The 27,704-nt window shown below is 43.5% G+C and overlaps 1 protein-coding gene across 1 annotated transcript; it reads right to left on the bottom strand.

Moving 5' to 3' along the window:
• Positions 1 to 122: 122 nt before the first annotated feature.
• On the bottom strand, positions 123 to 27,603 carry PRDM9 (PR/SET domain 9). The gene is given in 10 exon segments (XM_088671350.1): positions 123 to 2,547; positions 7,833 to 8,014; positions 12,143 to 12,210; positions 14,113 to 14,384; positions 21,185 to 21,325; positions 22,616 to 22,733; positions 23,753 to 23,826; positions 25,451 to 25,555; positions 26,484 to 26,607; positions 27,313 to 27,603. Coding segments are annotated over 10 exon segments (2,946 nt in total). The 3' UTR covers positions 123 to 976.
• Between the last annotated feature and the right edge of the window lie 101 nt (positions 27,604 to 27,704).

Consider the following 27,704-nt stretch of genomic DNA (forward strand, 5'->3'; position numbering starts at 1 on the left):
AAGAAGCAGGCATCACATTTAATAATGTGTTTACATACAGTGTGTTCTTTGGCCCAGTTTCAGATTATGTATATAATGACAATTATATTGAAAGCTACTTCTTAATTTATGGGTAGCTCATATACATGACAGTAACAGCAGTCACTTTTGAAAAAGCCATTTATTAAGATAACATGGGCAGAATATGATTGACCATCAAGATAAAGTCTAAGAGCTGCACAGTGTGCAAGCACTCTTCAACTGAATTATGGCATCTGTTGCCTACTTGGGATTCCATTGTTAGATGGAAATGTGGAAGAGTCTAGTAGTCAGGGCTGAATCTTTTTATTCAAATCAAAGCTCCTGAACCTCATTGTAACATTGGCTCATTTTGGAAATAATCTTGAAGGAACTTAGTGAAGATTCATCAGGTACAGCATTAGAAAACAGTTACAGCGAAACATAAAAAGAGGCTAGCAGGAGATAATGTAAATGTAGCTTAATAAATTACATCAGGTAACTCCACAAGTACAGTACCCAGTATAGCATCCTATGCTTTTTCATATTGGCGCTCAAAAAGAAATGCTTATTACAAAACTTTGACATTTAAAACATAGGCACTTATTTCATTTTAAATCAGACTGTGGAGCATTAAAAAGCATAAGGGTGAAAAAAATGTTTACCAAATAAACTTCTAGGCCTTGTACTACACAAAAGCTCACTTCTAGGGTCATATACCCAAAATTGTGTCTTTAAGAGCTCTAAAACAAGGAGGTGGTATGAGCAGTGGTGCTGGCTTTAGCAGCAGTCACTTGTGATAAAGTTTCCTACAGAGTAGACAGCAAATGATCAGAGTCCTGCTTACTACAGCTGATGGGGAAATGCACCCAAACCGCTAGATGAGCATAAATGCAGCTGCTTACTTTATGACTAAAAGCATTCAGAATACAGCTCCATACTCTGTACTGGAACTGGTAGCTCTATCCACTATGTTACACTAAGGTGGATTCTCTCCTGTTTGCGTTCGCTTGTGCTTGGCCAGGTGTCCTGAACAGCTGAAGCTTTTCCCGCACTCTCCACATGAATATGGCATCTATCCTGTGTGTGTTCGCTTGTGGACAGCCAGGTTTCCTGAACAGCTGAAGCTTTTCCCACACTCTCCACATGAATATGGCTTCTCTCCTGTGTGCGTTCGCTTGTGCTCGGCCAGGACTCCTGACTGGCTGAAGCTTTTCCCACACTCTCCACATGAATATGGCTTCTCTCCTGTGTGTGTTCGCTTGTGGAGAGCCAGGTGTCCTGACTGGCTAAAGCTTTTCCCACACTCTCCACATGAATATGGCTTCTCTCCTGTGTGCGTTCGCTTGTGGAGAGCCAGGTGTCCTGACTGGCTAAAGCTTTTCCCACACTCTCCACATGAATATGGCTTCTCTCCTGTGTGCGTTCGCTTGTGCTTGGCCAGGTCTCCTGAACAGCTGAAGCTTTTCCCACACTCTCCACATGAATATGGCTTCTCTCCTGTGTGCGTTCGCTTGTGCTTGGCCAGGTCTCCTGAACAGCTGAAGCTTTTCCCACACTCTCCACATGAATATGGCTTCTCTCCTGTGTGCGTTCGCTTGTGCTCGGCCAGGACTCCTGAACGGCTGAAGCTTTTCCCACACTCTCCACATGAATATGGCTTCTCTCCTGTGTGCGTTCGCTTGTGCTCGGCCAGGACTCCTGAACGGCTGAAGCTTTTCCCACACTCTCCACATGAATATGGCTTCTCTCCTGTGTGCGTTCGCTTGTGTAGAGCCAGGACTCCTGACTGGCTAAAGCTTTTCCTGCACTCTCCACATGAATATGGCATCTCTCCTGTGTGTGTTCGCTTGTGGACAGCCAGGTTTCCTGAACAGCTGAAGCTTTTCCCACACTCTCCACATGAATATGGCTTCTCTCCTGTGTGCGTTCGCTTGTGCTTGGCCAGGTCTCCTGACTGGCTAAAGCTTTTCCCACACTCTCCACATGAATATGGCCTCTTTCCTGTGTGCGTTCGCTTGTGGAGAGCCAGGTATCCTGAACGGCTGAAGCTTTTCCCACACTCTCCACATGAATATGGCTTCTCTCCTGTGTGCGTTCGCTTGTGCTCGGCCAGGGCTCCTGAACGGCTGAAGCTTTTCCCACACTCTCCACTTGAATATGGCTTCTCTCCTATACATAATTGTTGGGCTGGGTGTGACAACTGCTTTAAAGTTGTCCCACTTTCACTGCAACTAGAAAGCTGAGTGCTACTCTGTGTCTCTTGGTTTATATCTTTTAAAAACAGTGTCTCCTCATCTTTATCTTCGTAAACACTACTTGGCACTAGGTGCTGCAGCATAGTTCTGTTTGAAGCACTATTTGTGATTTTGAATAGAGATTTCTCTGCTAGTACGTTTTCAGGTACTTCAGGCTGTATTCCGTATCCTGAATGCCTCCGTTTCATATGTCTGTGAAGGTAATCTTTGAAAGTGAAAGCCAGTTTGCAGCAGGGACACTGATGACAGGTGATACCTCGCTCCTGTATTAAACGTGAATTCTGCCTGTGTACTATTTGAGAACAAACAAGATTTGAGTTTTAGTAGCTATTTTCAACCGTGCATGACAAATGGGCATATGGGACTACATTATTTAGGAAACTACAGCACCCAACAAGCTCACTGAGAGCCAAGGAAAACAACACATGCCAAAACAGAGGGTTGTCCTGAAGGAGCAAGCAACTAGGCAAACATACTTGGTACACTTTGACCCGTGAATCTTTGATTTTTTTTGAAATCCATCTTCTTTTGGCCTGAGTTCTTGCAATTTATCGTTTATTTCTGGACTTTCCCAAGAACTCCAATTTCCACTGAAGGAGCAAGCGGCAGTATAAAGACCAAGGCCGGCCACAGCATTCAGAAAGGTCATATTGCATACAGTGGTCAAAACAGCATCATTGACCATATTACATGTATAGGAAACAAAATAGCTTTGACCATATCATTGCAGAAGTGTTTTACACGATAAAATGAACAAGGGCTCTAAGACGTATTTTGTTTTTATTAAATAATCAATTAAATTAATTTTAACTATTCTCGCAAATGTGTGACTTCTTTCAGGCTCAAAGAGACCTTAAACCTGTCCAAAAAAGTAATATTTTTTTGTAAAAAAAATTACTTAAAAATCAATTTATTTTATAACCACAAAAAACACCTTCCTTATTTTTAAAACATAACAAGTACAAGGTTAGCCCATTCTACAACAAAAGTATGACACACGTGTTAGTTGTGGTTTGCGCGCTATGGCTTACCGGGAATAAAATGACAATTCACTTTGAATGGTCGGTGACCCTTTTCAGTTAATGGCACTTAATACCATTTTTATACCTTATTTTCGAAAGATACCACAATTAGCTCTATTTTGATACCAAAATAAGCCCAATTGGGGTTTTTTTTAAAAAAAAAGTAAAACAGGAGGGTTTTTTCTAAACTGATGCAGAAATTGCATTAGCCTAAAATCACGTGAAAATCAAAATTTTCAAAAAATTCTCCTGCGCCCAATTTTGGGCCAAAAAACTTTTAAAATTAACTTGAGGTTATCTCATAAGTATCTACACATTTAAAAAATTGAAGAAAATCTGAGTCTGAAGAGGAAAATCTGAGGAGAGCACATGACACCAGGTGTTTTTGCGTGGAATGACCCAAAATCTGGAGGTGTGTTAAAATACCGTACTACAATACTGTTGAATGCAAATAAAGCCTAATTTTTTGTGCTTTAACTATATTAAAATAGTTCTGAGAGAGAATTTCTTCTATGCCAAATGCATTTCTTATTTTTTAAGATAACACCTACATACAGGGGAAATGAGATATTTGCACAAGAGACAACTATATGATGAAATTCTTCCTAATATTACAACAACTGTAGTACTGTTGTGACCTTAGCGGGGGGGGGGGGGGGCAGCCTGTATGATGCCGGAGTCTCTTCTAATTCCATTGTTGAACTGGCCAGGCAAGTTCCTTGGCAAGTTAATGGCCCTAAGAATGGTCAATTACATAATGGTCAATTACATAACAAAGGAAGTTGTTCTGTGCCCTAGGACAAATGGGTGGCCCCCCTCCCTCACCAGACTGGTAGTTAGAAGCACAATAGCCAGAGTTGTGTGTGACACCAGAAGCCAGAAAGTGAGAGTCATGCTTGATTTCTATTTGAATCAAAGGATGTGACTATGGAAGAAGCAATATATTTTGGGGCGTAGATTCTGTGAGTCCCTCCATCATAGGCTCAGGTTATATATTTATATAAATAAACAATAAATCCTAAAGACACCACAGACTCTGGTGTCCCTCATTCCTAGAATCCCTGGAATTTCACACCGCTCAGAGAGTGGGGTGATGTTCAACAATATACAGTATTGCCATGCTATGTGAGGGGATCTACCATGAGCCAAGGTGTGGCAACCTCCCAGCTGATGGATTTTGACAGAGGGGGAAAGCCAGATCTAACCAATATGGGACAATCCACTGGGATGTTGTCCGGCACAAGCTCCCATTGAAATAAATAGGAGAGGCATCACCTTCTGGCAAATAGAAGGGGAAGAAATGAAGGCAGTGAGAGATTTCACTTTCTTGGGTTCCATGATCACCACAGATGGCGACAGCAGTCATGAAATTAAAAGACACCTGCTTCTTGGGAGAAAAGCAATGACAAACCTAGACAGCATCTTAAAAAGCAGAGACATCACCTTGCCAACAAAAGTCTGTATAGTTAAAGCTATGGTTTTCCCAGTAGTGATGTATGGAAGTGAGAGCTGGACCATAAATAAGGCTGATCACTGAAGAATGGATGCTTTTGAATTATGGTGCTGGAGATATCATTAAGGGGAAAAGTGTACTGACAGCTGTCAAAAGGTTATAAAAAACTGTGGCGAATTGTGTAATTTGTTTTATGAAGAAGTTAATAACAATGAAAATGGTTAGCCAAGATGGATGCCACCGTTTCGGAGGAAGGAAATTTCCAGTACTCTTTGTCTTCTAATCTCCTGTCTGCTTGTGGTTAAGAGAAAAATGTCAACTCCCTATTCAGCTGCCTTCCAGGAAGCTGTACTGAACTATTTGAAAATACTGACAGACATTCATGTGATACTGCAACAATCCAACTCACTATGTACTGATAATGTGACTCAGGATCAAGACTCAGAGGTCATTTTTGAATGTGAAAAGGATCATAAAAATTATGTATTGGATGATCCACAACAGAAAGTTGAAAAAGAAGAATATGAAGTGAATTATGAAGAGAAGAGTTCGAGTTCAACCGAAGAAGCAACTGATGTGGAGAAAAAGCACCAACAATGGGAACTGGACATTGAAGAAAAGGGGGAGGCTGGAGGAAATCTGGTTGGGAAAAGTCAGATGGAGGGGTGGGAAATGCGGAAGGAGGGGAGGACAAAAGCCTGGATTGTAAAATGGGTTAGATTTGGTGTGGGATGAAAAAACTGTAAAATGATATTTAGGCTGGTCGAAAAACGGTTTTGGAAATCTTGGCTGGTTAAAAGAGATGCTGGTCTAATTAGGGGAAATACTCTGAGGGGGAGGGAGGAGAGTGTGTTTTAAAAGAACAAAGTTAAGAGTTTGGTTAGACAAATGATTGTATGTAATAATTGAATTTCCTTGAGGGAGGGGGAGGAATGGCTGGGGAAAGAAATTTTAGATTTGTATATTATGCAATGTTTATTGAGATGGTTGGGCAGGTAGCTACCTACCTTCCTCCCTATGGCCCTGAAGCCCCTGGTGGCAGGGGGGGCTTGGGGGTGGAGGAGGGGGTGGAAGGAAACCCAATCATAAAAATGGATCTTCTTTAGATGGTTGCACCCCACGGGCTTCCCTTGTGGCAGGAGGAGGCCAGTGGGGGGCGTCACGAAGGAGGGAGACAATTTTATATTTAATGAAAAGATTTAGATTTAAGAATAAAAAACCCACTTTAAACATATTAAGAAACCTATGGAAACCAGGAAGAGGAGATCTGAGGAAGTCGCAATCACATTGTTAAGTAATTGATAAATGATTAGTTTCTTTTTTTCTTTTTTCTTTTTTTGTTGTTTATTTCAGAGGAACAGCAGGGGGGTACCCAAACCCCAATACTCCTTCTATCTCTGGGCCTCTTGGTGGCAGGGGGGGCGGGGATGGAGGGGGGGAGGACAAATTCAGCTGTAAAATGGACTACCTTCGGTCTCAACACCTGCAGGATCTACTGGTGGCAGAAGTGGACTTGAGGGGGGAGGGAGGGAAGGTGGATGGATATGTGTTGTATGTTTTGTTTTGTTTTCTTTATATAAAAATAATAAAAATTATTTTTTTAAAAATGAATTATGGTGCTGGAGGAGACTCTTGAGAGTCCCATGGACTGCAAGAAGATCAAACCTATCCATTCTGAAGGAAATCAGCCCTGAGTGCTCACTGGAAGGATAGATCGTGAAGCGGAGACTCCAATACTTTGGCCACCTCATGAGAAGAGAAGACTCCCTGGAAAAGACCCTGTTTTGGGGGAAAATTGAAGGCACAAGGAGAAGGGGACTACAGAGGACGAGATGGTTGGACAGTGTTATCGAAGCTACCAACATGAGTCTGACCAAACTGCAGGAGGCAGTGGAAGACAGAAGTGCCTGGAGTGCTCTGGTCCATGGGGTCACGAAGTCGGACATGACTAAACGACTAAACAACAACCTGAAAAATGCTACACAGGTTGTTTACATATACAGTATATGCTTTCATAAAACAGAAAAAGCCCAGTATGGCTATCCTTCAATGCAGTATTACTATATTTTCAATACAGAGTGGTCACATCATATACAAATTTAACTTGCACAAATTCAACAATACACGCTCAGCTGCAACAACCAGTGGGGAAGCTGCAATGGGGTGAGGCAGCCTTCTGGACGAGGGTTGCAGCAGAGGAGGGGGAGAGATACAGGCATAATAAAATGGCTAGAATGGATCTGCAGCTTTTGTCTGTCTGTCTCTCTCTATCTATCTACCCCCCTCCTCCTTCCCCCTGCTTTCATCTCTCCCTCCCCCCCCCCACTGTTTCCTCACTGGTCACTGCAGCCAAGGGAGCCAGGTTGCCATTCTGCACTCTCTCTTCCTTGCCATGATTCTCCAAGGAGGAGGGGAAGCAATCTGCTGCTGACACCTCAATGCTGCCACCATGTATGCAAGTGAGGGAAGGCAGTGGAGGCACAGGGAGGGCCCAAGACTTCCCCAGCCCTTGTCAATCAGCAATCAAAAAATTTTTGGCTATGTGTGATTTTGCATATACATGCTGCCTCTGGAATGGAATTATCTGAGAGCAAATTCATACAACCATATTGACAGAGCTCAATTTTTGATGTGTTGACAGTGGCCATGTGTTTGCTTCAGAATATGCCCAAATTGCAACTCACTCCTAACTACTGTTCCATTTAAAAACCTGAAATTAGGACGTTTTAACAGGAGTGTTGTACATATGAGATGACTTAAGAACTGGAGTCATGTTCAAAAGTCATAATACCACTATGTCAAAAACTCAGCACCAGTCTTTTCAGCCCACATATTCACCATGTGAAATGGATCCTAATCCTTATGCATTTCTCTGCAACATGAAAACTTTCCCCCAGCTGTCCTACATTTCTCTTACCTCAACCACCCTTCTAGCTCTACAATTCTATGATTCTATGAATTAGTCCTTTAGATTTATATAATGCATAGAAATATGAAGTTATCCTTAGTAGTATCTAGTAGAATGCTGTCTAAGACAAACAAAACAAGCAATAACAGACTTCAGTGTTAGGGAAGATTTAAAACAATACATGATTATTATACCTGTTCTTGATTTCCATCTAGAGCCCCACTTGATGCCAAGCTCCTTTCCATATTCTTCTCCGTACCAAACCAGAAGCTCAGAATGAAGAAGGATTATCTTACATGTTCTGTAGTAGATTTTCCCATGATACTGGAAGGCAACAAGATTTTGCTCTTCCTCATTCCGGGCACAGTTAACATACCTGAAAGTTCATTGTTAAGAGGGTAACTAAAAGTACTCGGTCAGAGAAGTGGAAACTAGAGAAGTACTAAAAAGCATAACAATTGCATTACTTTCTTCTATTATTCCAGTAATGAAATGCACAGCTGAAATATTTTAAATTTGTTGAACACTGGGCATATTATATACTGGAGCTTACAACCCACAATAGAATTTTGTAAAATAAACTTTGATCTTCTTACTTGTGGTAACTTCACTTTCTTTTTTTTTATGGTGGTAGAAGAATACCTTTTCTCGGTTGCTCCTCCCATTCATTTCAGAAGGCAAGACTTATGCAGACCACCAGGCATTTGCTCTACTAGGAATGATGAACCCATAGCTTTGACCGATCCCACTAAGCAGTTTAGTGGCCCACCACTCTCTTTCCAAACCAAGACATTCTTTTTACCTTTGAAAGGTGCAACTTCTCGCTCTAGTACTGGCACTACCAGTACAATTTGCACAGCAGTATGCAGAAAAAATACCCTAGTAAGACTGCTGTTCAAAGGATAAAGAAAACTTAACATTTATTACTCCTGGAGGAGGAACCATTCTAGGTATAGATTTTACATGTGGCCAAGATGCAGCCAAGAAGTTGACACTAGCAGAAGCTAACTCATACTGACAACTTGGAGAAGCAGAAAAGAATTAAAGCCTGAAAGGAAGTGATCTACTTTACTGACAAGCTTTTACTAAAAGAGAAGGAATCAGTGAAGAAGGAAGAACAGGTTGCATTTCTGTCTATTCCTCACCACAGTTCAAGCAGGTTATTGCAAATTTTATGCTTTACTCCCAACAGTTAAGCCACTTCTGCCTTGCAAGGAGGTGGAGTTGTGGGCAGTCCGGTGCCCTCCTCGTGCACAGGGGGTGGGTTCCCATCCCCTGTGCGATTGGGGGAATTCTGGCCGCGTCAACAGCCAGGACGGCCAATCCAGGCAGCCTGGGGGTGTGGACTGTTGCATTTAAACAGGCACGTGGTTGCATTTAAACAGGCGTGCGGCCGGGGTTTTCCCAATTAGCTTCCTCGCTTCCAGCTGCTCCGGCTTGCCCACCCACCCACCCTTTAGGTTTTTATCTCTCCTCAGACCTTGCTATGTGTTATGTATTAGTGTATATAGTTTTCCCTCAGGTCCTTGACAGTTGTTTTAGGATGGAACTTTAGGAGGGAACTTTGAATTATGTTTGATACATTGTTTGAGCCAGCCTCTATAAAAGCAGGCCAGCTCGGCAATGCAGTTCAGTTCTGTTCTGGCTTCTGAATAAAGAGCTTCTTGAAAAATCGCTGTGTTGTCTACCCACTATTTAATACTGGCGACGAGAATGGGATGGATAGATAACAGAGCACAGCCAGATTCGGACACTCACTGAGCGAAATCATTGAACGAAATTACAGCCAGCTGGACAAAGAGGCACTGGCGCTTGTGGCTGGATTGAAGAGGTTTCATGAATACCTCTACGGCAGAACCTTTGACCTGATCACTGACCACAAGCCACTCCTCGGCCTCCTCGCTGGTGATAGACCAACACCACCAGTCCTCTCGCCTCGCATGCTGCAACGGACTATCTTTCTGGCAGCATACCGCTACCAACTCATCTACCGCCCGGGGAAACCACTGGGCCACACCGATGCTCTTAGTCAGTGCCCTCTTCCAACGCTTGTGGAAGACCCAGCTCCAGCGTCATCGATCCTCTTGATTGAAGACCTTCCAGCAGCTCCAGTGTCGGCTACTGGTGTGGCCTCCGCATCTGCCCAGGACCGGACTATCAGCTGTGTGCTCAACTGGGTGTGGAGGGGATGGCCACAAGGTCCCTTCGCCTCAGATCTCCAGCTGTTTGCAACCAGACAACACGAGCTCTCGGCTCATCGTGGCTGCCTATTGTGGGGGGACCGAGTCGTGATTCCTCAAAAGCTCCGCCAATGCATCCTCAAGGCTCTGCACGTCGGACACCCGGGAATCATCAAAATGAAGGCGTTGACTTGGCGTTATGTCTGGTGGCCGAACATGGACGATGCCATCACTGCGTGGGTTGCCGCCTGTCAAAAGTGCCAAGAGTCGAGACCTGCACCGCCGGCAGCTAAAGGACACACTTTTGAGATGCCCAAGGCACCCTGGTCAAGGGTACACATCGATCTTGCCGGCCCTTTCCACGGACGGACCTTTATGGTGGTGGTCGACCTTTATGGTGGTGGCCCTGATGACATCCACCACTTCCGAGGCCATCATCTGGGTGCTGCGGGGCCTGTTTGCAACCCATGGGTGTCCTGATGTCCTTGTCTCCGACAACAGACCACAGTTCACCTCAGGTACGTTTGAACGGTACCTCCTGGGACTGGGCATCCGACACGCGCTGACAGCACCATTTCACCCCGCCAGCAATGGGTAGGCAGAAAGAATGGTGTGATCGGCAAAAGAGGCACTTGCGCGCCTGAACCAGGGGGACTGGCACGAGCGGGTCACTGAGTACTTGCTCGTGCAGCACATCACCCCTCATGCGGCCACAGGGCAGAGTCCGGCCGAACTGCTGATGGGCCACCGCCTTCAATCTCCACTCGATCGACTACACCCGGACTTTGGTGTGGCCCAACCCCCGGGCTGTGTCAACACACCACGGTCTTTCATTCCAGGGGATCGGGTTTTTGCCCGGAACTTTGTGAGAGACATTCCTTGGGTGCCGGCCACGGTAGTGGGAGTCACTGGATCTCACTCATACCAGGTGGCACTTGAAGACGGACGCTTATGGCGCGGACCAGCTGAGGCGCAGGGTTGGGAATTTGGACACTGCCACAGTGCCCCCAACTGCACCCCCAGCTCTGGAGCAAACTCTAACAGAAGGTGAGGCTCAATCTACACCTCCCTCACAAGCTGCGGACGTGGATCATAGCCAAGCCTTGTCAAAGGTTCAGCATGGCCCTCCAGAGTCTAGGGCCACTGCTGTGCCTGACCATCCGCCGAGTCCACACGTGGCGGTTCCTTCGGCAGTCACGGAGACAGGAAACTTGGACTCACCGCCACCATCAGTGGCACCACAGTCTCAGCGGGAATTGGCCAACAACCCCCTGGACACTGGTACTGGCCCTCGGCGTTCCACCAGGGTCACCAAGCGGCCATCCTATTTACGGGACTATGTTAGTAATTGCATTTGAAACGTTGCATTGTAAATAGAAACTATGTACTGTACCTTGAAACCGTTATGCTCTTGTACCTAATTGAAACCATTACGAATGTAACTAATGCCTTTTCTCAGTGGGGAGGGGTGTTATGTATTAGTGTACAGTATATAGTTTTCCCTCAGGTCCTTGACAGTTGTTTTAGGAGGGAACTTTGAATTATGTTTGATACATTGTTTGAGCCAGTCTCTACAAAAGCAGGCCAGCTCGGCAATGCAGTTCTGTTCTGTTCTGCCTTCTGAATAAAGAGCTTTTTGAAGAATCGCTGTGTTGTCTACCCACTATTTAATACTATGGACTTCTGTTGGTCGCCGTTGAGGGGCCTGGTAGGAATTTTTCCACTTGGCAAATTGGCTCTGGCCATTTGGTTTTCGCCTACCTCGTAGCAATTCGTCACAACTTGGTTTTGGCGGTTAGGCATTGGAATATTTATGTTAAACTGTGGCGGGGAGGTAGCACCATCACCTCCCCTGGATATGTAAGGGTATTCCATTAAAGGATACAGGGGGCGTGGCCCTGTCCGAAGTCTAAGGAGGTTAGGGCCTAAGGCATGCCCCTTACCACAGGGAGAGTTCCTAGTTGATGTGCATCAGCAGGACTCCTCCTTGGGTGGTCATTCCTTCCCGGACTCCCAGCAAAGCGGGCTGGAGTCAGATATAGCCGGTTAGGTCCAATGCCTAAGCCAATACCACTCATCATCTGAAACCAATAAAGTTGTGGCCTTTTTATGTCCATTAACCTTAATTATTGTGTCACGTGTCTTTATTATACCACGGGGAGGGGAGGGGCATTGCCATGCAAAAAGATCTTAAGAGCACAGATGGTTAACCTGTAGCCACCCAGAATGACATGTAAGTCAATCTGTTCTATTGGCCTTTCCAGGTGTATGAAGACCCTTGTTTTAAAAGTCTCTCTTCATTTAGTTTCATCAAAGATGTTTACCTCATCCAGTTGGAATTAGTTTCATTCTTTCCATCAATGTAAACATGGCAGTTTTGCCCTCTAGTAATCTGTAATTAAAATAGACACGAAACACACACATCAATATGGTAACACTACAACAATATGTAGAAAGTTAAGGGGCTCTGCTCCCCTGCTTGCTTTGCTCATCAACCCTCCCCCAACAAACATTAACTCCTTAGAATTTTCCCTTCCCACTGCATACAACTACTAAGCCCCCTTTTCACCCTCTCAACACTAAGTTTGAAAGCAGCCCTGCTTTGCACCCATTTTCACCTTCGCCTCCATGTCTTCCCTTTCTTTTGTGCAACCCCAACAGGCACACAGGCCACTCCCATGGTAATCTCCTGCATCTTCCTCTTCCCAGATACTGCAACTACTGTACTGTACTAAGAACCCTTTTCACCTTTTGCCTAATTATGAACCCACCCTCCAAACATATTCTGTAGCTCGGTTTCCTGGCAGGCTTGTTTTCTGGATTCTCATCATTTTCTTTCTAGGAGTTTTCCTGGAGTTTTAAAACTTTGTGTTTAAATAATCTAGAATAGTCTAGGTGGGGAAATATACTTTTTATTTTAATAATACAATTCATTTTGAATAAACAAATAAGCAGAAGCAACAAAATATTGGTTTGGGTGAGAAATACATTTCAAGAACTTTCCTGGCTTTTTTGCTTGAGGTATATTTCTCACTCCATAGTCAAGATGGGTACTTTCTGCTTTTAAAGTTTTAATCATTTTTGTTAAAGATACTCCCCAGCCAAAGGAATGCACACAGCAGATAGTTAATTCATTATTGTCCCAAGCAGACACTTACAGTACAAACAACTGCCCACTTGTGCACATTCTAGTTGCATGCAGCAGCATACGGTACACATGTCGTTTTTGGTGCAGCAAGGGGGCAGAATGGGGCGGGGCAGGGTCAGAACAGGGCAGGGGAGGGGGAATAGAGTGGAAGAGACTTGCCTTCATCTAGAAAGTAGTTCTATAGCTCCAAATAACCACACTGCCTAATTCCCAGGCCTGTGCTCTGTGGAGCAGTTGCAGCAACAGGGGGAGCCACGCCCCCTCCACTAGTTTATGTACCTCTCATCATGGGCCACAGGAACACAGCCAAAGGCTACACCTCTGTATGGAAGCTGTCTCTGCTCTTCCTTCTTCAATCCCCTCCTGGTTCTAGGAGACAGTGGTGCAGGAGAGGGTGGGGAAGCACCCAACCCTTCCCTTGCCTGACCTGCCTCTTTCCCCTCTGCCTCCAACACATCCTGTGCTCCAGCCTCCAGCTCTGAAGCTTCCCCTGCCTCTGACTCTTGCCCGCTGGATGGTACAGGTCCCCACAACAGAACCCCTCTCCCAAGTCCAGCCCTGCTACCCCTGGTGCACATTTGTCTGCATCCTGCAAGGCCCTGACAATTCTGCATCGAACCATCTATGGTCTTGATGCAATTCAAATTGTGTCTCAACATTGGGTGGTGACAGACAACAATAGGATTGCCTGTATTCATTAACATTTGAGTTCTGATATACTGAAATGAAAAAGTTCACCATTCTGAGCTATTGTTTCAAATTTTCTTTCATTAAATGCATTTTTAATGTACAATTTCTAGCCCACTTCCACAACATTCAAGGAAGTTTATTTTTAATTGATATTCCATCAAATCATACTTAAAACAGAGGATTATTAAACAGAAAAAGCAGAAACTTTCTTGACTACTTTCATAAAACTTAAAAGTGATGAAGGAACAAGACTTCTCTAAGGAGGGAGTTCCAGCACTGTAGCTCCATCAGGAAAAAGGTTCTACTTCCTGTACTCACAAGCCTGACATTGTAAAGGGAAGGAACACTGAACAAAGTCATTTGACTCTGCCTGGAGGATGGGGTTTGTTCATTCAGCAAGGTGGTACTCTACATGGAAAGTTTTTAAAATAGAAGTTGTGTGTGAGTAAATCATACCAGCCAAGAATAACCACTGTTGGCTGCTTCTTCTTCCTCTGTTATTTTCCCTTCATAGGGCCCAAAATGAATTCCTGGAGACAGAATTTCTCCTTCATTCCACACTCCAAATCCAGCTTTGGGGATACCTGAAGGGCCAATTCTCAAACCTGGAGGTAAAGTGAGGGTGGCCCTCTCTTCCAGTCCTATTTCTACTGTTGTATCCTTGATGAAAACTGGAGAACCATGAACTGAACATTCATCAATAAAGAATAGCAGGCAGTATTCACAAACTAGGAAGGGAAAGAAAGATAATTGAGACATGATGCTGTAGGACTTTTTTTCCATCATTGAGTTTTATTCCTTTTTTCAGATATCTACAGTTATTAACGGCAATCTATATAAATATTTAAAGTTGTAAAACTTGGGGAATTTGTGTAAATGTGCAATAATTATTACAATGAATTTTGTGGTTGGCTCTCCAGGTCTTGTTGGGGAATGGTGATATGGACAGGGCTATTGTACTGCTTCAGGGGATAAGGATGCCAGGGGTGGGAATCTACAGGCCAAAGTCACAAACAAAAATAACACAGGTTCTCAGCAAGGCAGCACAGAGCACCAAGAAGCTGGTTAATGGAAGTTGTTCCAAAAAACTTTCCCAAGGACTGAATACATTTTTCCAGGAGCCTGCTAAGCCCCACCTTAGACATAGCACATGGTCAGCAGATAATCTAATTGCAGCAGAAAGAATTCTGTCTGGTTCTAGGCATAGTCAGCCTGATAGTTGTTGTTTTTTAAAAAAATATTTATTAAATATTTCTTATTTACAAAAATATGTGAATTGTCTCTTTTTTCAAGTTGTGTTTTCTACAGGTCAGTTTCATTTGTGGTGATACATTAGTGTTGCAAACAGTGTGAGGTTGGGAAGAAAAGGTGGGGAAAGTGGGGGAGGGGGGATGGTGTGTGGGATAGTTTTACGGACCCTGATAGTTCCATTTAACAATAGTTCTAGCACCATAGGGTGCTCCAAGGCTTCATGGTACAGTTGGGATGAATTCAGGAGAAATGCTTCGTTATTTCTTATGTTTGTAATTTCCCAGAAATGTTAAGAAGACTTATTTCCCCTGCTGTGCAACCTTGGCATTCCCCATCGGAATGTTAAGTGGTATTGACGTATTTCCCACTGGATTCTCTTTGGAGAAGGAAGGATTTCTCCCCTAAACTAGTTTAGCCACTAACATTTGGTTGGTTGGTTTTCCTGTTATTATAGTGTGTAACCATATTTTAATTGCACAAATTCCCTCAAGCTATTACTGACAGTACCTGCGGACTTCCACTGTGGTTCACAGATGACAGCTGCACTCTAGGAGTGGTTATTCTAAGGGATTGGTCTACATAGTCTTTGGATACCTTCTATTGAAGATTCATTCCCTGTGTCTACTGTCATGGGATTGTTGTCTATCACATGATGGTGTATATTTTTCACTCCACACAGTGGGAAGTGACGAAGACAGGATGTCTTCTGGTATGCAGGCTGAGACCCTACGTGCCTGCAGACTGTCTTGCCAGAGTGGTGCATGCTCTAGTTATCTCCCGCTTGGACTACTGCAATGCGCTCTACGTAGGGCTACCTTTGAAGGTGACCCAGAAACTACAACTAATCCAGAATGCGGCAGCTAGACTGCTGACTGGGAGCAGCCGCTGAGACCACATAACACCGGTCTTGAAAGACCTACATTTGCTCCCAGTACGTTTCCAAGCACAATTCAAAGGGTTGGTGCTGACCTTTAAAGCCCTAAATGGCCTCGGTCCAGTATACCTGAAGGAGCGTCTCCACCCCCATAGTTCTGCCCGGACACTGAGGTCCAGTGCCGAGGGCCTTCTGGTGGTTCCCTCACTGCAAGAAGCCAAGTTACAGGGAACCAGGCAGAGGGCCTTCTTGGTAGTGGCACCCGCCCTGTGGAACGCCCTCCCATCGGATGTCAAGGAGAAAAACAGCTACCAGATTTTTAGAAGACATCTGAAGGCAGCACTGTTTAGGGAGGTTTTTAATTTTTAATCAATTATTTTATTCTTCTGTTGGAAGCTGCCCAGAGTGGCTGGGGAAACCCAGCCAGATGGGTGGGGTATAAATAAATTATTATTATTATTATTATTATTATTATTATTATTATTATTATGTTTGTGTTACTGTGTTTCCTGAAGTGGGACTATTGTCCTTTGTTATTTCGTTTTGCTGTCTGATGCTAGAGAGGGAGGGAGCCATGTTGCAGTGCTCCGTGTGTGTTTCTATGTAAATAAAAGTAGATCAGCCAAAATGCTGAGTTGCTGAGTTCTGTAACGCAACTGCACAAACTCTGCAGGTCCATAAGTGTGCTGATGTTTCTTGGCATCAGTCGCTGTGATGTTCGGGCTGAATAAAGGTTTTGAAGCTCCCGAACGATCAACCAGGAGGGAGGGAACATGCCAGTCGGGCATGTGTCTTTGCCAAGGTCCTACTCGTGTGTAGGAACTTCTAACACTTTCATCTCTATGAGTCTATGAAATATGCGTTTGTTGTTGGCACTTCTATAGCATATGCAGTCCTTTCAAAAACCTTTGTGTTGTTTCCAATTAATTTTTACTCAAAGAAGTCCTATTCAAATCAAATGATCTAATATAGTAATATTAAATATTAAATTAATTACAATGGGTCTAAACTGAGTAGGATTTAACCCTTTATCACAATCTTCCAGTTTCTGACAAATCAAGAACAGCATTAGTTCAGTGCAACTGCCACAGATTACTTGTACAGATTCTGACAACATTAAGAGCACCTCCTGTTTAGAGAAGGGCCACATGACTTGGGAGCTGTATGCCGGCTCCCTCGGCCAAAAACGCGAGATGAGCACTGCAACCCCAGAGTCGGTAACGACTGGACCTAATGGTCAGGGGTCCCTTTACCTTTACCTTTAGGGTAACTGCAGACCCATCACCCATCATCCATGAATATAATCAAATTGCGAGTCTACTGTATTGTGAATGAATGGCCCATGGCAAATTCATAGGAAATTTATTTTCTTTTTTAAATGTGGTTGGGAATACAGTGGTACCTCAGGTTACAAACACTTCAGGTTACAAACTCTGCTAACCCATAAATAGTACCTCGGGTTAAGAACTTTGCTTCAGGATGAGAACAGAACTCATGCTCCGGCAGCGCAGCGGCAGCAGAAGGCCCCATTAGCTAAAGTGGTGCTTCAGGTTAAGAACAGTTTCAGGTTAAGAATGGACCTCCAGAGCAAATTAAGTTCTTAACCAGAGGTACCACTGTACTGATTATAGCTCAGGAACTTTTTATGTGAAAGTCTGATGTACTTTCTTACAAAATGGAGTAGTGTCACAAAAAGAGAGTTTAATAGTGCCAGTGGTATGGACGTATAGAATTGCTCTTCTTTTTCCAATTTTGGACAATTGTTACAAGCCTGATGCAGGGATTTCAATTAACATAATTTTGATTAAGCACTTTTTAAAATCTATATATATATATAAATGTAGGCATTGCGAGGACAGAGGTCACAGCCTTTCTCCGTAACCGCTGAACCAAATTGCATCAAATTAGGACAAAGCATACCTTGCCCATCAATGAGGGATCTGGCATAAATTTCCCCCCAAAAAAGCACAGCGTTCATACCTTAAATACCGTAGTGATTAAATGCAAAAAAGTGGCGCACAAATTAGACATCACCAGCAAAAGCTCTGAAGACTCCAGCAGCATCCAATAGAAAGTCAGATTGCGCGCTGTCACCAGCAAAAGCTCCGAAGGGCGGCGCCAAATAATGACATCATCAACCAAGCAACTAAAACCACCAAGGCGGCCATTGCCAGACCCCTAGGCCCCTGCCAGGCTGCTAGGCCCCCACTAGGCCCGGGGGGGCGGGAGAGGGCGAGTGCCCGGATGGCAGGTCGCAGCACGGCCTTTGTTTTATGTAGGCCCCTGCCAGACCGCCAGGCCCCCACTAGGCCCGGGGGAGGGAGAGGGCAAGTGCCCGGATCGTAGGCCGCAGCATGGCCTTTGTTTTATGTATGCCCCTGTCAGGCCGCCAGTAGGCCCAGGGGGGGGATAACCCACAGCAACGCACTTGGGGGCACGGCAAGGGGTTTTTACTTTAAAATTTAGCGGGCTTTGTGTCACATGAGAGGCTCCAGCGGCCATCTTAAGTAAGGGCAGTCGTGCCCCTTTTAACTTAGGCTTTATACTATGACTGGCAATCAAACAACCATGCACTTTCTCTCCCCAGTTTAAGTCCTCAGATATTTGCTGTGGCCAATCCCCCTCCCCCTTGATTTACAATCTCCTACCTTCCCCTTGCCACTTCCTGGGTTTTTTATGGAACCGAACAGCTCGGGTGCTTCGGAACTCGCCTTCTGTTGCTACGGGGCTGTGGGTCTTCGCTATTTGACCCCCCCCCCCCGGTCGGGATTATTAAAGTAGTTCTCTGGGATCTCTGGGTCACCTACTCCAAAATTAGAAAATCCAAGTAACAAAACACACACACAACCCCCCCCAAAAAACACAACAATGCCCAAATCATACAATACCCACCAAAATAAATGACAACCCCAAAAATAAAATTAAACAATAATAACTTCTGCTTCTCATGTTCTTATTTCAAAAATAATAATAATCTAAATATATATAAATGTTCACGATGCGTGTGCAGGGGCCAATGTATGGCGATACAGGGGGGAGGGGACAAAACTTCCCGGGGAAAACAGAGGGAAGGGTATCCTACCGAAACACAGGGATGACGGTTGGGCGGAGGAGGGGCAGGATACGTCTGGGATTGGGACAGGGTGGGGGGCATCACGGGGATGACCCACAGCAACGCGTGGCCGAGCCAGCTAGTTTAAGCATAAAGGGGTAGTTTATTAGCATTAATAATAATAATAATAATAATAATAATAATAATTTATTATTTATACCCCGCCCATCTGGCCGGGTTCCCCCAGCCACTCTGGGCGGCTTCCAAAAAAAACAGAAATTCTAAAATACAGAAATCCATCAAACATTAAAAGCTTCCCTAAACAGGGCTGCCTTGAGATGCCTTCTAAAGGTCTGGTAATTGTTCTCTTTGACCTCTAGTGGGAGGGCATTCCACAGGGTGGGTGCCACTACCGAGAAGGCCCTCTGCCTGGTTCCCTGTAACTTGGCTTCTCGTAATGAGGGAACCGCCAGAAGGCCCTCGGAGCTGGACCTCAGTGTCCGGGCAGAACGATGGGGGTGGAGACGCTCCTTCAGGTATACCGGACCGAGGCCGTTTAGGGCTTTAAAGGTCAACACCAACACTTTGAATTGTGCTCGGAAACGTACTGGGAGCCAATGTAGGTCTTTTAGGACCGGTGTTATGTGATCTCGGCGGCCGCTCCCAGTCACCAGTCTAGCTGCCGCATTCTGGATTAGTTGTAGTTTCCGGGTCACCTTCAAAGGTAGCCCCACGTAGAGCGCATTGCAGTAGTCCAAGCGAGAGATAACTAGAGCATGCACCACTCTGGAGAGACAGTCAGTGGGCAGGTAGGGACTCAGCCTGCGTACCAGATGGAGCTGATAAACAGCTGCCCTGGACACGGAGTTGACCTGTGCCTCCATGGACAGCTGTGAGTCTAAAATGACTCCCAGGCTGCGCACCTGGTCTTTCAGGGGCACAGTTACCCCATTCAGGACCAGGGAGTCCTCCACACCCGCCCGCCTCCTGTCCCCCACAAACAGTACTTCTGTCTTGTCAGGATTCAATCTCAATCTGTTAGCCGCCATCCATCCTCCAACCGCCTCCAAGCACTCACACAGGACCTTCACCGCCTTCACTGGTTCTGATTTAAAAGAGAGGTAGAGCTGGGTATCATCAGCATACTGATGGACACCCAGCCCAAACCCCCTGATGATCTCTCCCAGTGGCTGCATATAGATGTTAAAAAGCATGGGGGAGAGGACAGAACCCTGAGGCACCCCACAAGTGAGCGCCCAGGGGTCTGAACACTCATCCCCCACCACCACTTTCTGAACACGGCCCAGGAGGAAGGAGCGGAACCACTGCATGACAGTGCCCCCAGCTCCCAAGCCCTCTAGACGGTCCAGAAGGATGTTATGGTCGATGGTGTCAAAAGCCGCTGAGAGATCCAGCAGAACAAGGAAACAGCTCTTACCTTTGTCCCTAGCCCGCCGGAGATCATCGACCAGTGCGACCAAGGCAGTTTCAGTCCCATGATGAGGCCTGAATCCTGACTGGAAGGGATCCAAATGGTCCGCTTCTTCCAGGCGTGCCTGGAGTTGTTCCGCAACCACTCGCTCAATCACCTTGCCCAAGAATGGAAGATTTGAGACTGGGCGATAGTTGGCCATATTGGCCGGATCTAAAGATGGTTTTTTAAGAAGCGGTTTAATAACCGCCTCTTTCAGCGGGTCTGGGAAGGCTCCCTCATGGAGAGAAGCATTTACCAACCCGCGAAGCCCATCGCCCAGCCCTTCCTGGCTAGCTTTTATAAGCCAGGATGGGCAAGGATCAAGGAGACAGGTGGTTGGTTTCATTCGTCTAAGCAGCCTGTCCACATCCTCGGAGGTAACAGATTGAAATTGATCCCACAAAACTTGACTAGACAGGACTCTAGCACTCCCCCGCCCCGGCCCTGCTCCCACGGTGGAGTCTACCTCTTCCCGAATCTGAGCGACTTTATCTGCAAAAAACTTTGCAAAATCATTGCAGGAGATCATGTGGCCCGTACTGGGCCCGGATGGAGCAGGTGGTTCCGCTAAATTGCGAACCACCTGGAAGAGTCTCCTGCTGCTGTTTTCTGCAGATGCGATGGAGACGGTGAAGAAGGTCCTCTTCGCCGTCGCCATTGCCACTTGGTAGGCTCGAAGTTGAGCTCTAGCCCGTGTCCGGTCTGATTCAAAATGAGTTTTCCGCCACCGGAAATTCATAATTCTATTAGCATTAGAATTATGAATAATCCTGAATCTGAAAAAATATGTAATAGAATATCTAAAAGCACTGTTTTATAAATATTTTTCCAAGGCAACATAAGAATTGAAGATGGAAAATGCTGATTATAAACTTACACAAGTAATCATCATCATTTGGCTCATTTATTTCCATATATGTTTTTCTCTCCCTCTTCCGCAAACTATATGTACTAACTTCTTTCTCCTGATCTCTTTTCCTATTCTTTGTTTTCCCCGACAAAGCTTTCTTCTCAATATCTGAAGTATATAATATAATTTTGTAATGCATAAACTCATGGAAAGCAAAAGTATATGGAATACAGTACAAGAACTTGAATCCCATTAGGTATGTTTAGGTGTTCACATTAGTCCCTGCTTGCCTTGCTCATGTGTAGGATTTACATATAAGCAGAATGCCTGAATATACCTACTTTTGTTTCTGCAAGATGTGTGTAGAACACTAAGTGGAATATTCTATTCTGGAATGGCATTGTCTCCTTATAATAAAATATTCTATATAGCAGACATCCCCAAACTGCAGCCCTCCAGATGTTTTGGCCTACAACTCCCTAGCTTACAGGACCAGTGGTCGGGGAAGATGGGAATTGTAGTCCAAAACATCTGGAGGGCCGAAGTTTGGGGACACCTGTTCTATAGTTTCAGCATTTCTAACAAGTCATAAGAATAGCAGATGGTAAAATACATTGGATGAACATACCACACCACACTGGACATGAAGTGACAGATACAGTGTGCTGAGAATTAAAGTGTTCCCTATTTTCTCCTGAAGATTTTGCTTGGCTGTGCTCCAAAACGTTTCACTAGGCATCTAAACAGAATTGGTAGTTATGCTCTTTACTAGTGATGCTTAATTACCTAGATTGGCTGAGAGCCTGGATATGTGAAAATGTGGCTCACAGGCAGCAAAATATTAACCAATCCTGCTCCAACCTCGAAATACCATAATAAACCATAGCCCTTTTCAGAATGAGACAAAACCACCTAAAGAATCCCCAACTGTCATCATGCACAATGAATATCTTTTAACATGGACATTTCTGCATTTGTGCAGCATATCAATGTTAGAAATTTAATTCTGAGTCAATTTTCATATTTCGTGGTTGCAGCAATGCCTGGTCCTGTTAACATGGATAAGCTCACACTTAAACATCACTATTACCACACCCTGTCACTTTCATGCCCCATCTCCTTCCATAAAGTCTTTCACAGTGTAATTGGCTAGGTGGCTTTGCACTGCTTGAGCAGCTACAGAGTGTAAGCTCTCTGTCATTTTGCTGCACTGGACTTGAAAACAACATGCACCATTGTTCTTGCTCTTACATACAATTCCATCAATTTTTTTTTTCATCTTACACAGATCATAAGATCAGATCATTAGAAAGAGTTCCAGTTCCAGTTTTTGAGAGTGTCCTTTACAATTAAATGTCAATAAGTTTTATAAGCAGCTGCAAAGAACACAGTGGGCAGAGTTATTATTATTTAAAGTTGTTAATAAAATAAATAAATGGCTCTCTACCAAGCACTTACCAGTCTTTGATTCTGCTGCAATGTCTGTAGTATAAACATCTGCACATGTATTTTTGTCAGTTTTCTTAATATGTTCTTGGTCTTCGGAAGTAAGTCCCATAGTATTTATTTGCTTATTCTGCAACAAAAAGTTGTTTTCTATTAAATCTTAACATATAAAATAACACTCATAAAGAATTAAGAGGGGGCTTGTGAATCATGTTTATTTACTGAGTGGTAAAAGTGATCATATTAATTTAGATCTTAAATGTTTCCACAATGGCAGTTATCGTTTAGAAAAATTACCAGTTAGTATATTCAATTATGAGACAGCCCCAAGCCATACTTAGTTATTTATTTTTCTCAGAAATCTCTCCTTTGGCTATAGAGTACAAAAGTACATAGAAATAATTTTGAACATGTGACTATTATTGCTAACACCCAGAAAGACCTTAAAACGTGAGCAGAAATTGAATTGTTGTAGTAATCATGACTTAAATGTATGAACATGATTGAAACACACATGGGGGTATTTTTTCACAGTGTGCTTTTGTACATAGCAGTTTCCTGTGTGCAGCAGTACACACCTTCATGTGATACCATAATCTAAAGCAGCCAGCTACTAACTATATTGACTGTACACACAGTGTGCATACGCAGATAGTGTTGAGCTGTGTTCTGTTCCCCTCCCCTCAATTAGTGTTTCCACATTTAAAAAAATAGAAAATGTTTTTCACAGTCTTTCAGTGTGCTGGCAAATAGTGTGGTTTTTGTGAACTACGGGTCACCCTGTCAGATGGGTAGCTTATCCTCAGTCTCCTACCTTACACATATGATTCCAGAGTTTGTGTTGATTCCAGAGTTTGTTTCTTTGTTTCAGTTGTTTGTTTTGATTCTTCCTTTGTTTGAAAGTGTAATGTTATGATCACTGACTGGAAAAGTCAAATGGTTTCTCTGAAAGCTGGTGATCCTGAACAATAAATCTCCACTCAAATAAAAAGTATGCCCCATCAAACCCTGCTATCATTAATATTTTTATTTCCATATCAGGGCAAATGCATGAAATCTTTCTCCAAACTATTTTGATTCTATGTTTGCTAGAATCATCAGACAGAAAAAAGAATTGCAAATCACTTGATATATCCGAAAGTATCTTACTTGATCAAGAGAGTACTTTTTTTGCTTTTCCTCTTTCCAGCTACTCAGGTTACATGGTGTCCTAAAAGATTTTACTGGAAATAAGAAGCAAACTAATATTTTAGAAATTAAAATATTATCACTGAACATATAAACCCAAGAAAGAAAGAAAGAAAGAAAGAAAGAAAGAAAGAAAGAAAGAAAGAAAGAAAGAAAGAAAGAATTATGCAATATATAAACAAACTTTGGTATTAGTACCAGTCAATCATTTGGAGAAAGCTATACTGTAGCTCCAAACCATCCACTATATTTCTCCAGTACCAACCCCTGCCAGCCAGTTCTCCATGGTAATTTCCAGGAGTATATTTGCAAAAATTTGTTATAATATTTATTATTTATTCCCCAGCCACTGTTTCACCAACAGAAAGACATTTGGTAGCATGAATTTAAATAAATAGAAACTAACCAGGCATGTGGTTCTCCTTCAGTTTATGGAATGATAAAAACAAAATAATGATGCCTCTATAAATTTCTCTCTTGATTGATGTTTATGTTTAAATATTTTTTCTGCATCTTCACTTTTACATTGGCTATGAATGCATCGTCACAGGAATGTATCCCATGATATTACACATTGTGTTGCCATGAAAAAGGAGTGAACATAGGAAACTACTCTATACTAAGTCAGACCATTTGTCCATCCATCCCAGTGTTGTTGACACAGTCTGGCAGTGGCCCTCCAGGGGTCCAGATACAAGTCTTTCTCAGCTGTACCTGGAAATACCAGTGACTAAACCTGAGAGCTTTTCTGTGCAAAACACATGCTGTACCACTGAGCTCCAGACTTTCCTTATATGATAGGAATGACTGGATATACATGGAATGAATGGGAAGATAGGGACACTATGACAATAACCTCATTGCTGATACAGTATTGAATTAATGAAACACCATTAGATGCTCAGCTTTACAATGAATATAAAACCATTCTAATGCAAAAGATTAATTTTCAATAAAAAGAATACAGCAAAATTGCAACCTGATCTATGCACCAGAGTACACAGTATAGCAACAGAACAGAGGTGGGGAACCAGTGACCCTCCAGTTGTTGTTGTTGGACTGCATCTCCCATTAGCCCCAGCCAGTATGGCTAATGGTGAAGGATTAAAGGAGCCATATCTGGAGGGCCACTCATTCCCCGTCCTTGCAACAGAATATTCATATAGGTAGAGCAAAGGAAAATCCTGTGTGAGACATAAGGGCTCCTAATAGTGATGAGCAAAATAAACCAATGTAGATAAGTTGGGTAACATCACATATACTACATTTGTTACATTCATCAGCTGCCTCTCACAAAATTAATATGACTAAAGTAATAGATATGTCATTCACCAGAAAGAGACAAGTGCAGTCAACTGTAGAGCACAGGTCTTTCAGTTAGCTATGATGGCTAAATGGAATGCCCATGTTCAGCTATATGCCAGTTGTTTGAAGGGACAACAAAAAGGGAGGGGTATTGCCTTCATGCCCTGCTTGTGGGCCTCCCAGAAGTATCTGGCTGGGTTCTGTGGGAAACAGGGTGGTCTGTTCCAGCAGGAATTTTCTTAGACTTTACTGCTGGTGAGGGGTGTGGCCTGCAAAGAGTTCTAACTTCTATGGCCCGTATAGAGAAGCCTGGAGGGCTGCATGTATTCAGGAATGGCTATAGTAATCATTTACCTATATATTTTGGTGTCCATTCCTCATCGGACTCAGAGGACTCATTTGTAGTTTTAGGAGGTTGCCGTGCATGATACATAAATGTTGGTTTAGGTGTAGGAAGACCTAATAAAAAATATCAATTATAAGATACAGTACTATAAAAGTTGTTGTCTGCAAACATCTTATTGAAAGAATGCTTCCAGAAATTTGTCTTTGTTCAGCTGATGTCAAATGCCAATACTGCAAAAGACAAAATATGGTACTGTATTGTGCTATGGGAAAACCAGATCCTTCCCCACTCCCCAGAATCTGTATCCAATGTGAGAGGCTTCAGATCACTTGCCACATAGTATACCTAGCCACAAGTTTTTGTTAAAAAGAGAAAGTACTGTATCAGTGAAAGACCAATCTATCCTCTGCAGTCCACAACATGGGGGAGGTGTGGGGAAAGGAGACAAATGTTTCAATGGTATCTTACAGAGCAATTTTAACAAACTCAAAAGTCCTATTGCTTTCAATTGGGGTCTACACCCAGGAAAGTGGATTAGATTGCAGCCAATGTGCAAATTAACTGATGCAACCCAGTAACTTAATCAAGCATATCAAGTGAAGAAAAGAATTTGAATCCAGACCTCCCAGGTACAATTTCAGTATTATTTCTAGTTCCATACTTCTTTCATTAATCTCCCTTTGCCTTCTCTACTAGTCCTAATTCTACCTACAGAGTTCTAAATTTTAACCTTTTTACAAACATAGTTAATATATGGTGTAGTTGAACTGAACTTCGGGCTGTAACCATTGAGAGGCAAATAGATACCAGTATGTTTTAGCCCTTGGAAGCCTGACAGTTATACTTTTAAATACATGCTAAAATATATGCTTTGCTAACTTTAACATGTCACATAGATGAACCCTCTGAAGGTTAGTACTATTTGATAAAGGTAAAATAAGGTGCTAGAATGAACAATTATTCAATTGTTCTTCAACTCAGAGATCTTATTGCAGCTAAATAATCCATACTCCTTGCTTAATTTTCAGTAATTTCTCTCACCTAATTGAGTCATAAACTCATAGTTCTCTTTCATATTCTTATAACGAATTTTTTCCCATTCTCCCATTTCAGCCCATTGCTCTTTAGGGAAGTAGATGGCCAGCCCTTTAAAAGTATCTTCAGCCTAGTGCACAAGAAGAAAGTGGGTACAGACACATAATATCATGTGTTTAAATGTTTTACTTATAAACAATCACTTTACAAGCAAAGTGAAATCAATCAGTGAAAATATACACTTTAATCACACACATAAATTTGCACACCAATTGATGGGTATAACAACAAGCTAAGTTGATGGGACTGCTCTTGAAAGTTCAGTTGTTGTACAAGCTGAGCAGCTGCCATACTTTACCATGTCCCTGAGCCAGATCTATTTAAAGCAAAATTTAGCTATGGCTTTCCTGTCCAGTCTGCACCCAAAGTTTCCAAATTGCATGGAAATTCTACACTACTTTGCCAACTTTAAATGATTGCTTCAGGATATCAGGCATGGGCAACTACAGATAGTGTCATGTGACTGTAGCATGATTGTCAATGTAGCCAAGGTTCCCATCTTTATGGGCCTCTCCAGCAAGAACTGAGCTACACGTGAAATCTTATTATTTACACCTCTTAAATTATATATTATTTCCCCATTATTTTTATTTAATTAAAACATTTGTATGTGACTTCCCTAAGAACCTAAAGGTGGGCAACAGCCGCACATCAGAACAAATAAAAGCAAGCCTGCAAAATTGCTAAAAGCAGCAAGTCTTCACTTGCAGAAGCATGCCACGTTTTAGGATGGGAGGTCTCTTTACGGGATATTTGCTTACTCCAAATTCCTCACCTTGGGCTTCTGCCCCTTTTTCTTATGGCTCGGCTTTTTTACCCTCTCCGTAGAACCCCTGCCTCCGCAACTGTTCTTTGGGCTACCTAACCCCGTCCTCCCCGTCTCAACACTTTTTGTAAGAAGAAAATCAGAAGGAGGTGGTGCCCCACTGGCTCCTTTCTCCAAGGGCTCTCTTCTCAGATCCCTGGGATCATTCTCCATGAGATCTCCCCCACTGGGAACAGGCCATTCACCCTCAGTTGCCCTCTTCCCTGGGGTTTCATTCTTGTCAGATGCCTCTCTCCTCATCCCTCCGGCTTCTCCCCTGCTGGAACTACCTCTGCCCTCCTGCCCTTGGCATTCATCATCCCTGACCATCTCCTGTCCCAACCCCTGAGCTTCTGCCCCAG

The sequence above is a fragment of the Zootoca vivipara genome, chromosome 6 (assembly GCF_965207765.1).
Source record: "Zootoca vivipara chromosome 6, rZooViv2.hap1.1, whole genome shotgun sequence".
NCBI classification, from domain to species: domain Eukaryota; kingdom Metazoa; phylum Chordata; class Lepidosauria; order Squamata; family Lacertidae; genus Zootoca; species Zootoca vivipara.